The sequence below is a fragment of the Chrysemys picta genome, chromosome 10, assembly GCF_011386835.1.
Source record: "Chrysemys picta bellii isolate R12L10 chromosome 10, ASM1138683v2, whole genome shotgun sequence".
Classification (NCBI taxonomy): Eukaryota; Metazoa; Chordata; order Testudines; family Emydidae; genus Chrysemys; species Chrysemys picta.
The window spans coordinates 1-21,364 of NC_088800.1; the positions used below are offsets into that span (position 1 = coordinate 1).

Consider the following 21,364-nt stretch of genomic DNA (forward strand, 5'->3'; position numbering starts at 1 on the left):
TAATCCAACACCCTAAACCTGACTCTAAACCGTAAATTTAACCCATACCCCTAACCACTCCTACAAGGGCAGTTAATTACTTTTTTTTTTTAAGGCATTGAGTCTGGCTGTTATACCACTAGCTCAAGGTGGGTGAAGTGTGTAGTGACTGTACTGCGCCACAATATTTTCTTTTTTTTCACATTCAATATGGGGCCATGGCCCTTTCAATTTGTTTTTTCTAATTTTTTGAGTTGTATGTTCGATCTCATTTAATAATTTCAATCCACTTTGAAGTGGCATCAAGGGTTTTGCTGTGCTGAATTTGCAATTCTGGTCTCCCCTTCTCTTCTTCACCTGGTGTGCCCCACTTTCTTTTTTAACTTTATATGGGTTTCCCCCTTGCTCGTAATACACCTTGTCCAAATTTCATGCAATTCTGTGGGGATTTGCAGGGAGGGGATAAGCGAGTTCCCTAGCTTGTGGTTTTTCTGTCATATTAGATTGCGATTCCTACGACAGCTTGCTCACTTACCAGATCAGTGGGCGTGGGTCACCAGTGTGGTTAAATGTTCAGCTGCATGTGTGTGTTCTCCCGCAGCTCTGTGCAGACAGCTGGCGCAGCAGAACCACCCAATGACCACAAGATCTGTAAATGTACACACCAGGCCAGGTTTATTGTCAATGAAATACGGTACTAGTATCCTGCGGACTCTACTGGACCACTAATACATGTTTGCCCATAACAATGGACCAGCTCAGTGAACAGCAGGACTTTCGGTTCTGCCTTAGGCTAGATAAAGACACTCCCTCTGAGATACTGACATGGCTAGTTATCACCCATCACCTTGTACATGTTGGTTCGCTCAAAACATCGCTGTTACGTAGTGTCATCCTGACCTTATATTTTAGGAGGGGTCACTATGTTCCTGTTATCCTTGGGGGATGTTTTTGTACCATCCTTGATGTCAGGCTGTGTTTACGTGAGTACTCTGTGCCAAGCAGTTCTTTAGGAATGCATGTTGCTACAATATCAGCCCTGTTCTTGCCAGATTCTGTGAGCAGGTCCTGCCTCTTGCTCACAGCTTGTCGTTGCTTTATATCAGTAAAGCTTTGACAACTACTTTAGCACAGGCCTCATACCAGGCCTCTGATATGTCTTATGTCTCGGGCTCTTTTCCTACAATAACTGCAAATCAAAATTCTGTCATTTAGTGCTATAACAGTAAAATACAAGTTGATTGAAACATCTTAAAGCCCTTTGCATTAGATACTTCCTGTAACCTCAAAGGGTACAGCACACCCACTTTATAAGGTGCCTGCATCCCCACTTAAGTAGGCTAATCTTAACATGTACCCTGGAAATGCTCTCAACACTTGGGGAATTGGTTAGGGTTAGCATTTGCACTGGGGATTGTCCAATCAGTGATGTTTAAATATCCTGGTGTCATAACTATAAAGGGAAGGGTAACAGCCCTCCTGTGTACAGTACTATAAAATCCCTCCTGGCCAGAGACTCCAAAATCCTTTTACCTGTAAAGGGTTAAGAAGCTCAGGTAACCTGGCTGACACCTGACCCAAAGGACCACTAAGGGGACAAGATACTTGCAAATCTTGGTGGGGTGAAGGCTTTTGTTTGTGCTCTTTGTTTTGGGGGTTGTTCGCTCTTGGGACTGAGAGGGACCAGACATCAATCCAGGCTCTCCAAAGCTTTCTGAACAAGTCTCTCATATTTCAACCTTTTAAGTAAACAACCAGGCAAGGTGTGTTAGTTTTTATCTTTGTTTTCTCAACTTGTAAATGTACCTTTTTGCTAGAGTGTTTATCTCTGTTTGCTGTAACTTTGAACCTAAGGCTAGAGGGGATTTCTCTGGGCTCTAAGTTTGATTACCCTGTAAAGTTAGTTTCCATCCTGATTTTACAGAGATGATTTTTACCTTTTTCTTTAATTAAAAGCCTTCCTTTTTACGAACCTGATTGATTTTTCCTTGTTTTTAGATCCAAGGGGGTTGGATCTTGATCCACCAGGAGTTTCATAGATTCATAGATTCTAGGACTGGAAGGGACCTCGAGAGGTCATCGAGTCCAGTCCCCTGCCTGCATGGCAGGACCAAATACTGTCTAGACCATCCCTGATAGACATTTATCTAACCTACTCTTAAATATCTCAAGAGATGGAGATTCCACAACCTCCCTAGGCAATTTATTCCAGTGTTTAACCACCCTGACAGTTAGGAACTTTTTCCTAATGTCCAACCTAGACCTCCCTTGCTGAAGTTTAAACCCATTGCTTCTGGTTCTATCCTTAGAGGCTAAGGTGAACAAGTTTTCTCCCTCCTCCTTATGACACCCTTTTAAATACCTGAAAACTGCTATCATGTCCCCTCTCAGTCTTCTCTTTTCCAAACTAAACAAACCCAATTCTTTCAGCCTTCCTTCTTAGGTCATGTTCTCAAGACCTTTAATCATTCTTGTTGCTCTTCTCTGGACCCTTTCCAATTTCTCCACATCTTTTTTAAAATGCGGTGCCCAGACCTGGACACAATACTGCAGCTGAGGCCTAACCAGAGCAGAGTAGAGCGGAAGAATGACTTCTCGTGTCTTGCTCACAACACACCTGTTAATACATCCCAGAATCATGTTTGCTTTTTTTGCAACAGCATCACACTGTTGACTCATATTTAGCTTGTGGTCCACTATAACCCCTAGATCCCTTTCTGCCGTACTCCTTCCTAGACCATCTCTTCCCATTCTGTATGTGTGAAACTGATTTTTCCTTCCTAAGTGGAGCACTTTGCATTTGTCTTTGTTAAACTTCATTCTGTTTAACTCAGACCATTTCTCCAATTTGTCCAGATCATTTTGAATTATGACCCTGTCCTCCAAAGCAGTTGCAATCCCTCCCAGTTTGGTATCATCCGCAAACTTAATAAGCGTACTTTCTATGCCAATATCTAAGTCATTGATGAAGATATTGAACAGCGCCGGTCCCAAAACAGACCCCTGTGGTACCCCACTCGTTATGCCTTTCCAGCAGGATTGGGAACCATTAATAACAACTCTCTGAGTACGGTTATCCAGCCAGTTATGCACCCACCTTATAGTAGCCCCATCTAAATTGTATTTGCCTAGTTTATCAATAAGAATATCATGCGAGACCGTATCAAATGCCTTACTAAAGTCTAGGTATACCACATCCACAGCTTCACCCTTATCCACAAGGCTCGTTATCCTATCAAAGAAAGCTAGAGTTGGTGGGAGAAAGGAGGGGGGATAGTTAATTTCTCCTTGTTTTAAGATACAAGGGGTTTCGATCTGTATTCACCAGGGAATTGGTGAAGTCTCTCTCAAGGCTACCCATGGAAGGGAATTAGCACTTTGGGAGTGGTGGCAGCGGACCAGATCTAAGCTGGTAGTTAAGCTTAGAAGTTTCTTGAAGGCCCCCACATTTGTACCCTAAAGTTCAGAATGGGGAAGCAGCCTTGACACCTGGTTATTTGGAGTTCAGCCAGGCACACAGGGGTTCTGTGACTAAAGACTGTGGTTCTGCCTTTCCTATGGAAATGATGGAAACCGAGTTTGATAGCACTTTTTAAATTGGAGTGCACGAAATGCAGTGTAACTAGGGAACAGCCCTGCACATGCCTCTCAACTTGATTCAGACATTATAATGGGGCGAGATGATAGTCTTGTCCATAAGTGATTGACATCTGAGAAATGCAGAAGATGTCTGTGTATGTATATGCTGTTGTGGTCCTGCGATTAGAAATTTTCACTAAAGAGCAAAGTGCTGCATTTAACAAACTGACACACAAATTAAAGCCGGCCCCAAACAGATTCAAACACACTCAGACGTGAACAAATTATCTTTTATTTAGATGAGAAATACAAAGACATTTTATGTGCAAACAATAGGCTAAGCCATCTAGTTATTTGAAAGGAATTTAAGCCCAAGATAAATACAATGATTGTGGGGGAGGGGAGAGGGAAGAGAAAAGGGAAAGCTAGGACACCAATAAATAAAGTTACAAATTACAAAATTTCAGTGCTGAAACTGGATCTTTCTGCCAGAGTGTCTCCATTCTTTTAAAAACTCCTACCAAAGTTACACACTGTTATTTAACTAGAATTGGCACACCTGTTTCCATAAAACTGTTTCACTCTCACTACCTAGTTGTCTTGTCAATTTGCACCAAAACTATTTTCAAATAGATATTGGCTGTTCTTATAAATAATCCAAATATCTTCTCCTCATGGGTATTATGATATTTTATTAGAATAGCCTAACATGTCTCATTAGCTAATTCTTAGGTTATGGTGAAGAGGCAGCCAAGCAGACATCTGGGAAAGTAGCCCTTTTTAAATGGAGAAAATTTAATCCCTTTTGTTGAACAGCTGTCAGGGTGCTGTTTTATTCCCCTGATGAATAATTTGAGAATGTCCTATTGTCACTATCCCTAACTAAAAAAGGATAGTTACATTTAAAACCCTTCAGTTAAACAGCAGTGGGGACTCACATTGAAAAGAGACAGGTAGATGCAAGTCAAGACTTGTATCCTGTCCCTGTCTTGATGCTATTTCGGGATGGTGGGTAGAATTCCTATTTTGAGGTTCTCCTCTCTGAGGGCAGAATTTCCCCTATTTGGAACTTCCTGGATGTGGTCAGTTTTACATCCAAAAGGAAAGTTGTGTCATCTATTCTTTTAATTATGCTAATACTGCATAGACCAAGATAAAATCAGTTTGTTACTGTTTGCATGGCAGGGATTGTCACAAGGTAGAGCCATACAGGATTAGCCTCTTAAAAAGACTATGGGAAACAACTGACTCCCAAGGCAGGCAGAGAGTTAGTAACTGGTTTCATTTAAAAAACACTAAAATGGCTGACTCTGTGATTAAATTATAAAACAAAATTATTTGAAATAAACGTAAGGCGTATGTGTGTGTGTCTAAGAATAGAGAGACTTTATTTTAACCTATACTCTGGGAACATAAAACAGTCAAACAGATTTTAAAATTATTTAAAAAAAATGACATTTTTATCTGGAGCAGATAACTTGGGCAACAAAAGTTTGTTTCAGGCTAAAAGTAAGTTAATGAAGATCGGAGTTCATAACAGTCCTTTTGCATTTCTGTTAGGTATAGCAATATAACAGGCACCACCGTAATAATGAGTGAATATCTAAGTAGTAAAGGAAACGGGGAGTCATTTGCTCATGTACATTTGGTAAAATGTAAATAATTTAACAGCTCAGACTATTTAAGGCAGAGTAAATTCCCTTTGGCAAGTCTGCAGGTAGATCATAGTGTTTAATGGCATCAGGTAGAGATATGTGGAGCAATAAGATAACTTAGAAACTTTTTCTGTAACGTTCTAAAAGCTTCTGAAGCAAAACCGTAAAATAAACTTTTCTCAACTGATTCAAAAATCTCTCTCCTTCATCCCCAATAAAAGGCCGCTTTTCATCTTTAGGCATTAGCACATACATTCCTCATTTCCTCTACTACCGGGACAATCTGTATATTAGTAAGGCGTCTTAATGAGAAACAAATATTGAAAAAAGAATTGGATCACTAAAGATGTTATACATGGCTACAATAATGTATGTGTAGTAATAATTCAGCAACACTTAGATCATTGAAAGCCATCTAGGACTCTGCTGCACTAGTCCGATACAGCTAATAGTCACCACCGCCACCACCAAAAGCCGGCATTGCAACCACCTGACCAACCTGGCCATTGACCACTTTTAATTTGACTCAGTTCTGTGACAAAATCTTTTCTTCTCCCCATTGCCTGAAGACAGAGCTACATACGTATATTGAATAACATGCTAAAATATAACTCAAGTATAGGTCTTTACAAATCAAATCTATAAACAGAGTTCAGTCATCCTGGTAGTGAGCCTTTGGTAATGGACACTGCTATGGACAGAATCAGCTAGTTAAAATTTTTCCAGTTTCTCCATGCTACAGCACAGAGCAAATATTTCTCTAAGTTGATGTCCTGTTGTGTTTTCTTAGAATTTCGGGGAGGGAGTCTAAATATGAGCTGAAATCCTGTTCTGCTTCTAGATACAGAGGCAGACCTGGTTGCTCTGCTGTGTTAGCTTTCTTCTTCTACAACAAGTAACAAGAATTCAAGCCCCACCATCCAAACATTTAGGCAAAGAACACACCCAGAAGCCCAAAATATATTCTAACAACTGTTTAATCCCCAATGCCACTGTAATAGTACACGGAAAACATTCTAAACTAAATGCTTCTCAAGGAATCTGAAAAGTCAGAAAAAAAGATCATAGCAGTAAGACAGATAGAGTCCCTGTGGACTCAGTCAGGATTATTAATTCACTGACAGTCTAGTCCTTCTTTATACTTTATACTTGTAGTTTGGGCAGAAGGAGGTACATCAATATATAGGTGTCCTTGGTTCTGACAGGTGAAAGAGGATATTAAGAAACAGAGATGCAGTTTTTCCATTCATCCCCCTTTTCATAGCTCCTCTGGGAGATGCCAATTATTTCCCATAGAACTTCTTGTTCAGAAGGAAGATCAGGAGGTTGACGTTGACTTTTGCTCTGTCAAACAACTTCATGACAGCAACACCTTCATACTGCAGCTGCAAAAGATCCTATCAAAGAGAACATGTTGATTAGTGAAAAATCCAGAGAGGCTGAACAGGAAAGGGATAATTTACAAGACACTAGTGCAAAGCAGATTTCTGAAGAATTAATATCTGGTGAGAGTTTATGACATATAAGCCTGGGAGATTAATGCCTTAAAGACCCATTGATTTGACCTGGAAAGTATGAAAAATATTATATTAATAGACAGTTCTGATTATATTAGTTTTATGATTTTTTGTATTAATAGAAAAATTTAAATGAAAACTCTTTCTTGCTCTCACCTCTGTTTCAAATATCTAAAAAGACCACAACGATCTAAGTCTAAACAGTCATTTCCAGGCTCTTCAGTCATGTGATTACCATACAATCTCCATAACCCTTAGATAGAGTCCTTCTGCCCCTCATTTAAGCATATTTCACAGCCATAAAATATATGGTCTGATTTTCAAAGAAGTTAAGCAGCCACAGCTCCCATTGAGGTGCCTTAGGCACTAAAATTTAAAGCAGAACAACAGGAAAAGCTCCCAGCTAGGGTCAAATGAAGAAGATTGAACCAGTTTCATTATCAATGGAGGCAAGACTGCTACAATGACACCTTCCCAGTGTCATATAGCTCTGAGGAGGTAGGCACTGAATGGACAGACAAAGCATCCCCTGTGCCAGTTTCTCTCAGTATTGAACATTTTCTGGGAGACAGATAATGTGTGATAAGTAGGGCCCTACCAAATTCATGGTCCATTTTGAGAAATGCTGGTCTCACCTGTGAAATCTGTATAGTACGAAGACCAGATTTCACGGTCCGTGATGTGTTTTTCATGGCCATGAATTTGGTAGAGCCCTAGTGATGAGGCAGGGCTTCTCTCCAGCTTGCTAAAGACAAGCTGCCGCACTCACAGTCTCCTTTAGGCAGATTTATTGCCCAAACTTTAAGCAAAGTAAACAAAACTGTTCCTCAGCTCGCCTTTTACAACTTGGACCCCACCCCTTTAACTGGGAGCATCTACTATGGCATGGGAGCTGGACCTACTTCAGTCACAGGAGCCAGTCAGCCACCCTGTGACACAGTACTATACTTCCTCACCTTCACTGAGGTTGAATGGGAGCAAGGAGACTATAATGCCGTTTCTCCATCTTTCTCCAGCCCAGAGGCAAGGGAAGCCAAGAGACAGAGTCCCAAGACCACTCAAAGGCTCAGCTCAGAGGTGCTCATGACATAGAACTGAATGCTCCTCATTGGCTCAGGTGACATTGGGAACTTCAATGCCACTTTTGCTGGACCTAAAGTCACTTATGGTGATTAGGTCTTTGAAATCAAGACACCCCTCAACATTGATAATGCTGGATGATTGGTATCCAACTCAGTTGATCAGATGAGACGAATGACCTCGATGCTGCTCATCATGTTGGTCATAAAACCACCCTGTCAAGTGGTTAATCGGAGCCACAGTGTCTCTCAATGCTAATGGTACTAGACTCAGGGCCAGAAGAAACCTCCCTTACTAGTAGGGGTTTGAAATAGCTGTTCTTCTAAGAGTGAACTCACACTAATTCTGACCTTCTCCCAGAGGAACCCAAAAATGGAAGGCTGCAATGGGTATAACAGCATTGCGTGAAGCATAGTTCATAAAGCCGGAGCTCTCAGTTGCCCCAGTTATGCTGTCTATTGGGCCAAAAGACACTAAGAAAAACTGCATCTTAGGACTGATGTTCAGGAAAAACAAAGCTGCTCATGAGGAGTGGGACCTACAGGGTGCCTGCACTGGCATCAACATCAATTAAAATAAAAAAGCTGACTTTAACTACACACACAAGAATAAACACATAAGGGGCAGAAAAATGAAAAACCAGTAACTGATGAGAGAAGCATTGAGGACACTGAATGAGCTCCAAACTCACTGCAACTTTCATGGTCAAAAGTAAATGAAGGGCAACTGAGACCACTGAAGACCACTAGAAGATTGTGAGTTTAGGCTAAAGAGTGAGGATCCATATGGTCAGTTATTGAAGGAGTATTTTTAAAACAACAATCTATTTGCAAATTAGTATTTCCTAGAAATTATGCACAAATTTCAGTGCTTTTATATAAATCCAGATAGCTGTCACGTGGCAGGTATTACAGAAACGTAAGACTTTTCCTTGACTAAACATAGATCCGAACCTTGTAAGTTAATCAATCCTAAATTTTGGCCTTAGGTTCAAGTGAAAACAAGAAGAAATTACTCACCTTGTATAGTAAATATGGTTCTTTGAGTTGTGTGTCCCTATGGGTGCATCACTGTAGGTGTGTCTGTGTCCTTGCGCTGCTGATCAGAGAATTCTGATAGCAGACCATCCCACCCATGCATGCGCTGTTCCCCACCTGCCACAAGGCTAGCCAATGTGTGTGGACAATCCCTCCTCAGTAGAGGGGAGGAGAGTGGGTCGTGGAGCACCGACAGAGGGACACATCTTGAAGAACCCTCATTACTGCACAAGGTAAGTCAATCCTTTTTCTTCTTCTTTGAGTAGTGTCCCTATGGGTGCGCCACTGTAGGTAACTCCTGAGCAGTGCCCACCACTAGGAGGCTGGGGCTTTGGAGTCAAATCTATTATAGAGGATAGCTCCGTGGCACCAAATCTGGCTCTGCAGCTGAGTCCTTCCCTGAGGATGGCATAATGTTCTCCAAAAGTATGTGCAGATGCCCATGTAGCTGCTCTGCAGATTTCTGATTTAGGGATACTTTTGGAGAAGGCAATGGAAGAGGAGACCGATCTTGTAGACTGCATGAGTATTGAAGATGCGTGTGCTACATTATGCATCTGGTAACAGAGCTTGACACAGTTTGAGACTCATTTGGAGAGTCTTTGAGCTGAAAGCTCTTGTTTTGTCCAAATAGAAGGCCAAGACTCTCCTCGCGTTGAGCATATGGCTTCCCTATTATCCTGATGAAGTTTAGGATAAAAGGTAGGAAGTTGAATAAGCTGGTTTATATGAAAAGTGAAAGTCACCTTGGGAGTGAACTTCGGATGTGGTCGAAGTGTGACTTAGTCAGGGAAGGACACAGTAAAGCAGGGGATGCGCCATCAGAGCCACTATCTCCCCTATCCTTCTTGCTGAGGTAAAGGCGATCAGGAATGCCATCTTCATTGAAAGGTGAGTTAACGAACAAGTGGCACTAGGTTCAAACGGCCGTCTAATCAGTCCTTTTAACACCAGGTTGAGATCTCACTAAGGAGTGGGCAGTCTAGGTTGGGGAAAGACGTTTGCTATGCCTTTGAGAAATCTCTTCATGGTTGGATGAGAAAAGAGAAGAGTATCCTTCTATCTGTTGGTAGAAGATTGCAATTGCTGTTAGGCGAACCTTTAGTGAGCTGACAGAGACATCCAACTTCTTGAGAGTCAACAGGTAGTCCAAGACTACCAGTAGGATGGCTGCATTTGGGAGGATGCCTTTGGGCTGACATCAGATTTGAAATCTTTTCCATTTTTGCAAGTAGGTGTGATGAGTAGTTCTTTTCTTACTGTGTAATAGCACCTCCTGTACCTCCTCAGAGAAAAATGTCTCTATGTGCTAGAACCAAGAAGGAGCCAGGCTTTGAGTTGCAGAATCCGCAGGTTGGGATGGAGGGCGGGACCCTCATTCTGCGATAGCAGGTATGGAGTGATTGGAAGAGTCATCAGTGGACATAGTGCCAGCTGTGACAGGTAAGGGTACAACATCTGCCTGGGCCAGGTGGGAGCAATCAGTATGATGCTTGCTTTCTCTCTTTTCACTTTCAACAAGACTTTCAGAATTAGAGGGAATGGGGGAAAAGGCTTAAAGAAAACCCTTGTCCAATGGGTGGAGGAGACTGCCCCCCATGGAGTGTTGTCTGATCCCCATATGGAGCAGTATTGATGGCATTTATAGTTCTGATAAGTAGCGAACAGATCTACTTTCGGTGTCTGCCATTGCTGGAATACGTCATATAGGACCATCAAATCTACTTCTCACTTATGGTTGAGTGGGAACTTGCCTGTAAAATGAATTGAACTAGGCTTGGAGACATCTCATGCGCAGTCCGGCACGAGCTAGGACCGATGTGCCCGCAGCCATATGCCCTAGAAGCTGGAGGTGGTGTCTGGCCAAAATCTGGGGGCTGGATTGTAGAGACTGAGGAATCTGTGACATGGGAGGAGTGCCTCTGAATTCTAGTTTTTGCACCGGTGTTGATGTGGGAAGTGAGTTAATCTGGGCTCTTCTCCATTGCCTCCCCGCCCAAGAAGGAAGACTGCTGAAAGCACCTGAAGAAACAAAGGTGCTAAGCTGGGGAAAGGCAAGGGCTGAGTCCAGGCTGAGACAGGGGTCTAGTCTGTGAAGAGAAATAACTGGAACTCTAAGCTGCAGAAACTCTGCAACCTGCCTAAAACAACATTTAGGCTGAAAAATTACTATTTGTAACCTGTTTCTTTAGTGAATTAAGTTTAGGCTGCATGTTTTGTTTTATTTGCTCAGTAATCTGCTTTGTTCTGTTTGCTATCCCTTATAATCACTTAAAATTTACCTTTTGTAGTTAATAAACTTATTTTTTGTTCATTCCAAAACCAATTTGTGCAATTCATAACTGGTGGGGCAAGGAGCTGTACATATCTCCCTCCACATTGAGGGAGGGGGGTGATTTGTATGAGCTTATGCTATATAGATCTCTGTACAGCACAAGACAATAGAATTTTGGGTTTACACTCTAAAGGGTTGTGTGCACAGGAGAGCTGGGCATTCCCCTAGCTGAGACCTCCCACAGACAGCTAATTGCAGACTCTGTGTGATTCTACAGTTGGGTGTGTCCCTGCCTGTGTGTGTGCTGGAAAGGGGCTTGAGAGCCTGTTATAGCAGCACAGAGTAAGGGAAACTCAGGCTGATAGGACGGGTGGGCTCAGTGGGATCCCAGCACATCTGGTGGCAACCCGAAAGGGGGGTCCAACCTGTCACAAGGTCCATAAATGGTGTCCCTAGCCTCAGTTTTGCCAAAAGCTGGGAATGGTCAACAGGGGATGGATCACTTGATGATTACCTGTTCTGTTAATTCTCTCTGAAGCATAATGAATACAAATATTTATTTATGAAATCTTAGGTTAACAGAAAGTGACTACGAGAAGTCTACACGAAAGATTTTGGTGGCCACAGGCAGTCTACATAGGTTGTACACCACAGGTTTTCAGCATTAAATAGGAGGATCCTTACCTGATAATGTAACATGAATGTTTCCATCTGAACGCCCATGAATTTTGCTTTGACCTCAAAGTCTCCTACTTCCTCTGTTGGATTGATTTCAAATATCACATTTTTAAACCTATGAAGGTTGGCAAATAAAAATAAATGTATTATTTAACATACAATTTCTAATGAAGAATAGGTAGTGGAGGACAATATTAACACAGGATCCTTGCAATACAAGTAGTGTGAATAAGGAATCTCAAACTCAGCTGAGAGCAAGAGACAAAGGCAGAGCAGTAGGCAGTGGTACAATGTACAGCTCTCAGCAAGCCAGTTTCCTGCTGAGGTGAGGTAGGCTGCCTCATTGAGAGGAAGCCTCATAGATTCTAAGGCCAGAAGAGGCCATTGGGACCATCTGGTTTGACCTCCTGAATAGCACAGGCCATATAATGTCCTTGAAATAATTCCTTTTTGAACTAAAGAAGATCTTTTGGAAAAACATCCAATCTCGATTTAAAAATTGCCAACGATGGAGAATCCACCACAAGCCTTGGTAAATCATTTCAATGGTTAACTACCCTCACTACAAAACATTTACACTTTATTTCTAGTCTGAATTTGTCTAGCTTCAGCTTACACCCTTGGATCTTGTCATACCTTAGACTGCTGAACCAAAGAGCCTACTGTCAAATATTTATTCCCAATGTAGATACTTACAGGCTGAGCTGTAACCTTGTAACCTTCCCTTTGTTAGGCTAAATAGATTGATCTTCTTGAGTCTGTCACTATATAAGGCATATTTTCCAATCCTTTAACTATTCTCATAGCTCTTCTTTGGACCCTCTCCAATTTAGCAATCTCTTTCTTGAACTGTGGATTCTGGAACTAGACACAGTACTCTAGCAGTGGTTGCACCAGTGCTAAATACAGAGGTAACATAACCTCTTTACTCCTACTTGAGATTTCTCCTGTTTATGCATCTAAGGGTTGCGTTGCTCTTTGGACCACTGTGTTGCACTGGGAGCTCAGGCTCAGCTGATTATTCATCTTGACCCCAAGTCTTTTTCAGAGTCACTGATTCCCAGGATCATGCCCTCTGTTCTGTAAGTATGGCCTACATTTTTTTTCTTAACTTAACATTCAGCTATATTAAAACACATACTGTTTGCTAATGTCCAGCTTACCAAGTGATCCTGATCACTTTGAATCAGTGACCTGTCCTCTTCATTGTTCACCACGATCTCAATATTTGTGTCATCTGCAAACTATATCAGTGATGATTTTGTTTTCTTCCAGGTCACTGATAAAAATGTTAAATAGCATAGGACCGCAAAATGATCTCTCACACGCCACTAGAAACAAACCCACTTAAAGATGATTCACCATTTACAGTTACATTTTGAGAGCTATTAAGGGCTCAGGAGTGAGCTCTGTGAGTAAGCCAAGACTGTATTTAGGTGGCTAAGGAGGTGGTGTTTTCCTGGGAGGCCATTAAATTTTGGGGGACATAGGCCCTGTTTGACCCTAATCCAACTTTGATGAGGAAGGTTTTGTAGTTTGATTGTGGCAGATGCAGATAGATGGCTCTGGGGGCTGAGGGGAGAGATGGAGGACCATGAGGGGGAATTTCCAAAAAACAGATCTTATCAGACAATCTTGGTTGCTGTTTTTCATAGAACTGAGAAATGGAAACACCAGATTCGGTTATCTAATCTGTTCTTTCCCCAACACCAGTCAGTGAAGGGTTGGTTCCCTTCAGCATATTTTCTGGTGTATTGTCCAATTTTGTTTTCATTCCCCCCCACCCAAAAAAATCTTTATGTTAAAGTTAACGTTGGAAATATCCATTACAATCCCATATTAGAATGCTGCAGTTTTAAAAGAAATCAAAGTATGTGAAAGTTAAGTTAATTTGGAATGAAAGTTCCAGAAAACATTTACTCTGACTCTGTATCCCCACACACTATGCACCTTTGGATAGATCACACATAGCACAGAAACCTTAGAAACTTTTCAGATATAATAAAAACATAATATGTTCTACGTATCTGCTGGATCCCATATTTGTTCCATGTGAAAGTAGTAAGAATTGCGCTGTACTGATGAATAGGATACTCTGGCATACACTAACAACAGGGATAGCATAAAATTGCACATATGGGGTTGTAAGACGTTTGACAGTGGACAGTTCTTTAATTTATCAGAAAAAGGCATAATGAGACCCAATGGTTGGAAGGTGAAGATAGACAAATTCAGACTAGAAATAAAGTGATAGTTTTTAACAGTGCATTGGAAAAACTTAACTGGGGACGAGATGGATTCTCCATCACTTGGACGTCTTTAAAGGATGTCTTTCTAAAAGACATGCTCTAGCTCAACCAAAAGTGATGGGCTTGATGCAAAAATTGCTAACTAACTCTTTGACCTGTGCTATGCAGGAGGACAGACTATATGCTCATATTGGTCTTTCAGCCTTAAAAATCTATGAATCTACAAACACTACACAGCTCCAGGAGCTCAACCAGACATCAGTTTGTCACTATTTCAGACTAGTCTCTACAGAACACTTTTGGTGACTGATGGAACCCACTGATGGAACTCACTGGCTGAGAGATGGAATTTTGTTCCTCTACACCAGTGATTCTCAACCTATTTACCATTGTGAGCCTCATATGCAGCTCTCTATGTGTTATGGGGGCTACATCCATAACATGACTCTGAGGATGTCACATGGGCCGCAGCTATGTGCTGATTGGGCTGCAAGCGGCCTGCAGGCAAAGAACCACTGCTCTACACTGAAGCCCTGGAAAAGGAGTTTTACAAGCAGAAGATGACGGAGTTAGGAACACTTGTTTCCCTATTCCCAGGTAAGGTAAAGATCTTTGGACTTTAGGCTTAAAGGTTAAAAGACTACTCACTGGTTTACTTGCAGGTCTTCAATCTCCAACAGGACTCCCTTCTCATGGAGTCGAGCTGCCGTATATTTCAGAGAAATCTTTTTACTCTTTTTGCCTTTCATCTCCCGTGGCTTCTTAGAGACTCTGAGAAAAACAAATAATGAAGTTAACTGAATGAGGCAATAAGAGTGAGTTCAAACAATGACAGAATTTGATCTGATCTGGGTGGATGGCAGGAAATGAGTAATAAATTGGTATTGTCTAACAAATAGTTGTTATAAATACAGAATATTCACACATTTTAAGTTATTTAAGCCAGAGACCATATGTTTATGGTCTATTTATATATGTGTGGGCATGTACACATGTATATATACTGCACCCATTACAATTTACTCTGACCTCTTGCATAACAGAGGCTGCAGAACCTCACCCAGTAATTCCTGTAGCAACCCCAATACTTTATGGTTGAAAAACAGCATATCTTTCTGAAAGATATCCAATCTTGATTTAAAGATTTCAAGGGACAGTGAATTTACAACATTCTTTGGTAAGCTGTTCCAATGATTAATCAACCTCATTGTTAAAAATCTGGAAAGAACTATTCTGTTCATTGCTCTCTGGGGACCCAGAAGCAGTAAAGCGTTCAGAAGGAACCCAAAATTATGAATTTAGTCTGCAGAAGAGAAGAATGAGGGGGGATTTGATAGCTGCTTTCAACTACCTGAAAGGGGGTTCTAAAGAGGATAGATCTAGACCAATGTTTCCCAAACCTGGGACGCTGCTTGTGTAGGGAAAGCCCCTGGCGGGCCAGGCCAGTTTGTTTACCTGCCGCGTCCGCAGGTCCGGCCGATCGCGGCTCCCACTGGCCACGGTTCACTGCTCCAGGCCAATGAGAGCTGCTGAAAGCAGTGTGAGCTGAGGGACGTACTGGCTGCCACTTCCAGCTGCTCCCATTGGCCTGGAGCAGTGAACCGCGGCCAGTGGGAGCCGCGATCAGCTGGACCTGCGGACGCAGCAGGTAAACAAACCAGCCTGGCCCGCCAGGGGCTTTTCCTACACAAGTGGCATCCCGAGTTTGGGAAACACTGATCTAGACTGTTCTCAGTGGTACCAGATGACAGAACAAGGAGTAATGGTCTCAAGTTGCCGTGGGGGAGGTTCAGGTTGGATACTAGGAAAAACTTTTTCACTAGGAGGGTGGTGAAGCACTGGAATGGGTTATCTAGGGAGGTGGTGGAATCTCCTTCCTTAGAGGTTTTTAAGGTCAGGCTTGACAAAGCCCTGGCTGGAATGATTTAGTTGGGGATTGGTCCTGCTTTGAGCAGGGGGTTGGACTGGATGATCTCCTGAGGTCCCTTCCAACCCTGATATTCTATGATTCTATGAATTACCACAACTATCAGAGGGTAGACCACAAGATACTGCCAGTTCATCTCAGAGACCTGACAGGAGTAAGTGGCAGTGAACTGATGCTTAGAGGCTCCTGCCCAGTGTGCGGGGCTCTGTACAAGCATAATAAAAACACAGTTCTTGCCCTGACCACTTACAACCTACGTATAAGATGAGACACAACAAACAGATAGGGGGAGCATAAGGTAACAGAAAGACCAAGTTCCATAAGGCTGCAAGTTGAAGCTAGACAAATTCAGAATGGAAATAAGTTGTAAACTGTAAATGGTGAGAGTAATTAACCATTGAAATTTCCAGGTGATGGATTCTCCATCACTGACAATTTTTTAATCAAGATCGATTTTTTTTTTTAAAAAGTTCTGCTCTAGGAATTATTTTGGGGATGTTCTACAGCCTGGGCTATACAGAAGGTCAAATTAGATGGTCATAATGGTTCATTCTGGCCTTGGAATCTATGAATCTGGTATAAATATTTGAAGTAGAGAGAACAACCCACTTTATCATGTGTTCCTGCACTTTACATTCCTGGGGATCCCCACCCACAGTGCATCACAAAAGTTACATTCTTCCAAGTCCTCCTTTTTAGACCCAACCATATTCCTCCATCTCTTCAGTCCACCTGCTGTCACCTAGCCATTTCCCTCCCTCCCTCCCTTCTATACGTTTTGCCCTCTTACATGACCCAGCTACTCTCCTCCATCCCAGACCTTCCTACCATCACTCGGTTCTCTCTCCAGGGCTTACATTGATTTTGTTTCATGCCTAAGACCCTCACTCAGAAAATAACTCTCCCAGGGAATCCAATCAAGAAGCTTTGAGGTGGTGGCATGACTCTTCTCAGCTGTAGTCTATGCATTCCTTTCCCAAAAACCCAGCGCTGCTCTGAGGTACTCACTTGCCCTTGCTGGCCAAGTTATCCAAGCAGGTTTTGATATAGCTTTTATAATAATCCACCTGTTCCTCATAAAAAGTGGCTTTGGAGTTCAGTGCACTGTAAGTTTGCTGCAGCTTCACCAGCTCTGCCTTTCTCCTCTGACGGTATCTGCGCTGGTTCCGGATGTCCTAGATAAGGATGGTAGATGTGTGAAGCTTTACCATTGAGTCATTGCTGGGTGCTCCCTTTATCAAGCCAGTGTACAATATTAAGATAGTCCATTTGGAACACACATTTCCAAGTTTAATACCGACATTAATTAGCCCTTTCACAGAGTTTCTAACCAAATATATCCTTATAGACAGAAACCAAATGTCCTGAACAATTTTTCATTTCTTCCCTTGTTAATCTTTTATTTTTAGAAAGAAATGTTATTTTGATTATTATGAACAAATGAAAATGTCTAGTTTCCAGATTAGCTTCCATTATTATTTTGGATAATTAGGAATCACTTAAGGGTTTATTCTTACCTGATCTCTAAAGGAGACAATTTATTTTATATATGTATTTATATACCGCTCTGATGCATTAATTTTGGTAAATATTTGATGTCAGATAACTCATCACCGTAACAATGGATGAAACATGTGACAGAAGCTATGATTTTTTTTATTTCTCCCTTTCTCCTCTACTGAGTCTTGTTTACTGAGGAGGCCTTTGTAAGAGTATTATGAATGTTTATTTTGTACTTACATGTAAAATAAGGTTTCTTTACAAGAGTAATCTTTGTAAAGACAATTATTTTAGAATATGTCAATTTAAAAAGAAATAATTTTAGAATAAGTGAATTTAAATTTAAAAAGGAGGGAACAAAGAGGGCAAGTTGATGCATTAGGGTTTCAAGTTAAAAAGAGGAAAATTAATGTTACACTTACTGACTGATTCTCAGGAATTTTTCCCGAAGAAAATAAAAATACTCTTCCTTACAGTCAATGAGGTCCCATCATCAACAAAGTATTTATGAGAAAAGTGAATTCTTGCATGTATATGAAGGGCTGGAGATTAGCAGAGCATGTGTTACTCATCTCTCTGAGAGGCAGCTGTCACTATTACTTTAATACCTTGGAAAATTCCTGCCATCTGCACTATTGCAACTTCAATAAGAGTAACAAATGACGAGGCCATAATTTGAAACACCCAACGAACCACCAGTGACCTCCTGTCAGAATACCTTGGCAATATCATTGATTAGCTCCTGGTATCTATTCTTTGGGTTCACGGTTCCCAGTTCTGACAACTTCTTCAAGCCTGTCTTGATTTTCTCCTTCTTTTCTTGAAGATTCAAGTTGCTGTCCTCTTTTACAGATTTAGATTTTTTCATCTTGTCAGGGGTTTTGGCATCACGAATGGCCCGTCTCTGCATAGCTCTCTGATGCTCTGCTTCCTAGGAGAGAAGAGAATTACAAGTTGAGTGGATAGATTTTAAGGCTATATGTAAGGTTAAGATTCTGTCAGGGGTATTTTTAGTAAAAGTCAGGGACAGGTTGCAGGCAATAAACAAAAACTCATGGAAGCCCAAAATCTGTCCCTGATTTTTACTAAAAATACCCTGGGAGGGGGACAAAGAGAGCATTGCCAGGGCTTGCACCTGCTCCAGGGACAGGGGCTGACCGCTGCTGCTCCTGCCCCACGGGGACTGATCCAATCCCAGCCACTGTTCTGGCAGCTGCTGTTCTTGCAGCCCTGAGGCTGATCGCTAGTCAGTCAGCTGTTCCAGCAGCCCTGGGACTGACTACCCATCGGTCAGCTGCTCTGCGGCCCTGAGGCTGGCTGCTGATCAGCTGTTCCAGCGGCCCCGTCCCCAGAGCTGACTATCAGTCAGCTGTTCCAGTGACTGCTGCTCTGTGGCCCTGGGACTGGCGGCCAGTCAGCTGTTCTGGCAGCCCTGGGGCTGAAAAGCTGCTCCAGCCCTCTCCCAGAAGTTGTCACAAAGGTCCTGGAAAGTCATGGAATCTGTGACCTCCGTAACAGAATTGTATCCTTAGCTATAAGGCAAAATCGTCATCATCTAGTCTAACCTCCAACATAACTAAAGCCACAACATTTCACTCAGTGATTCCTGCACTGAATACAGTAATTAGTTGTTGAACTAAATAATACCTACTAGACTCATTCACACCCTCGTACCAGCACTGGCCTATCTGAAATCTGCTTTTTACATCATCCCCCTATATATATGGCTTCCAACAATCCAATCACCCCAAGAGTAAAAATCAAATACACCATATATCCATAAGAACGGCCATACTGGATCAGACCAAAGGTCCATCAAGCCCAGTATCCTGTCCTCTGACAGTGGCCAATGGCAGGTGCCCCAAAAGGAATGAACAGACAGATTATCATCAAGTGATCCATGCCCTGTCACCCAATCCCAGCTTCTGGCAAACAGAGGCTAGGGACATCATTCCTGCTCATCCTGGCTAATAGCCATTGATGGACCTATCTTCCATGAATCTATCTAGCTCCCTTTTGAACCCCGCTATAGTATTGGCCTTCACAACACCCTCTGGCAAGGAGTTCCAGAGGTTGACAGTGCGTTGCATGAAAAAATACTTTCTTGTGTTTGTTTTAAACCTGCTACCTATTCATTTCATTTGGTGGCCCATTGTTCTTGTATTATGAGAAGGAGTAAATAACACTTCCTTATTTACTTTCTCTATACCACTCATGATTTTATAGACCTTTATCATATCCCTCCTTAGTCGCCTCTTTTCCAAGCTGAAAAGTCCCAGTCTTATTAATCTCTCCTCATACGGAAGCCGTTCTTTACCCCTAATCATTTTGTTGCCTTTTTCTGAACCTTTTCCAATTCCAATATATCTTTTTTGAGATGGGGTGACCACATCTGCACGCAGTATTCAAGGTGTGGGTGTACCATGGATTTATATAGAGGCAATATGATATTTTCTGTCATATTATCTATCCCTTTCTTGATGATTCCCAACATTCTGTTCACTTTTTTTGACTGCCGCTGCACATTGAGTGGACGATTTCAGAGAACTATTCACAATGACTCCAAGATCTCTTTCTTGAGTGGTAACAGCTAATTTAGACCCCACCATTGTATATGTATAGTTAGGATTATGTTTTCCAATGTGCATTACTTTGCATTTATCAACATTAAATTTCATCTGCCATTTTGTTGCCCAGTTTTGTGAGATCCTTTTGTAGCTCTTTGCAGTCTGCCTGGGACTTAACTATCTTGAGTAGTTTTGTATCACCTGCAAATTTTGCCACCTCACTGTTTACCCCTTTTTCCAGATTGTTTATGAATATATTAAATAGGACTGGGCCCAGTACAGATCCCTGGGGGACACCACTATTTACCTCTCTCCATTCTGAAAACTGACCATTTATTCCTACCCTTTGTTTCCTATCTTTTAACCAGTTACTAATCCATGAGATAACCTTCTCTCTTATCCCATGACTGCTTATTTTGCTTAAGAGCTTTTGGTGAGGGACCTTGTAAAAGGCTTTCTGAAAATCTAAGTGCACTATATCCACTGGATCCCCTTGGTCCACATACTTGTTGACCCCCTCAAAGAATTCTAGTAGATTGGTGAGGCATGATTTCCCTTTACAAGGGCCATGTTGAATATTTCCCAACAATTTATGTTCATCTATGTGTCTGACAATTTTGTTTTTTACGATAGTTTCAACCAATTTGCCCGGTACTGAAGTGAGGCTTACTGGCCTGTAGTTGCCAGGGTCACCTCTGGAGCCCTTTTAAAAAATTGGCATCACATTAGCTATCCTCCAGTCATTTGGTACAGAAGCTGATTTAAATGATAGGTTACAGATGACAGATGTTAGTCCTGCAATTTCACATTTGAGTTCCTTCATAATTGTTGGGTGAATACCATCAGGTCCTGGAGACTTATTACTGTTCAGTTTATCAATTTGTTCCAAAACCTCCTCTAATGACACCTCAATTTGGGACAGTTCCTCAGATCTGTCACCCAGAAAGAATGGCTCAGGTTTGGGAATCTCCCTCACATCCTCAACAGTGAAGACCGATGCAAAGAATTAATTTAGTTTCTCCACAATGGCCTTATCGTCTTTGAGTGCTCCTTTAGTATCTCCATCGTCCAGTGGCCCCACTGGTTGTTTAGCAGGCTTTCTGCTTCTGATGTATTTAAAAAAACTTTTGCTATTACTTTTGGAGTCTTTGGCTAGCTGTTCTTCAAATTCTTTTTTGGTCTAATTATATTTTTACACTTAGTTTCCCAGAGTTTATGCTCTTTTCTATTTTCCTCATTAGGATTTATCTTCCACTTTTTAAAGGATGCCTTTTTGCCTCTCACTGCTTCTTTTACTTTGTTGTTTAACCACGGTGGCTCT

At 41.7% G+C, this 21,364-nt stretch overlaps 1 protein-coding gene across 1 annotated transcript in view; it reads right to left on the minus strand.

The window, feature by feature from the left end:
- Positions 1–3,834: 3,834 nt before the first annotated feature.
- IQGAP1 (IQ motif containing GTPase activating protein 1) overlaps positions 3,835–21,364 on the minus strand; it is a 158,377-nt gene continuing 140,847 nt past the window's right edge. Inside the window, exons 34-38 of the mRNA XM_005300627.5 lie at positions 18,195–18,407; positions 16,985–17,151; positions 14,698–14,820; positions 11,807–11,915; positions 3,835–6,610 (exon numbers count right to left, since the gene is read on the minus strand). Of these exons, the coding sequence (XP_005300684.1) occupies positions 6,497–6,610; positions 11,807–11,915; positions 14,698–14,820; positions 16,985–17,151; positions 18,195–18,407 (726 nt within the window). The 3' untranslated portion in view covers positions 3,835–6,496. The remainder of the gene's footprint in view (positions 6,611–11,806; positions 11,916–14,697; positions 14,821–16,984; positions 17,152–18,194; positions 18,408–21,364) is intronic.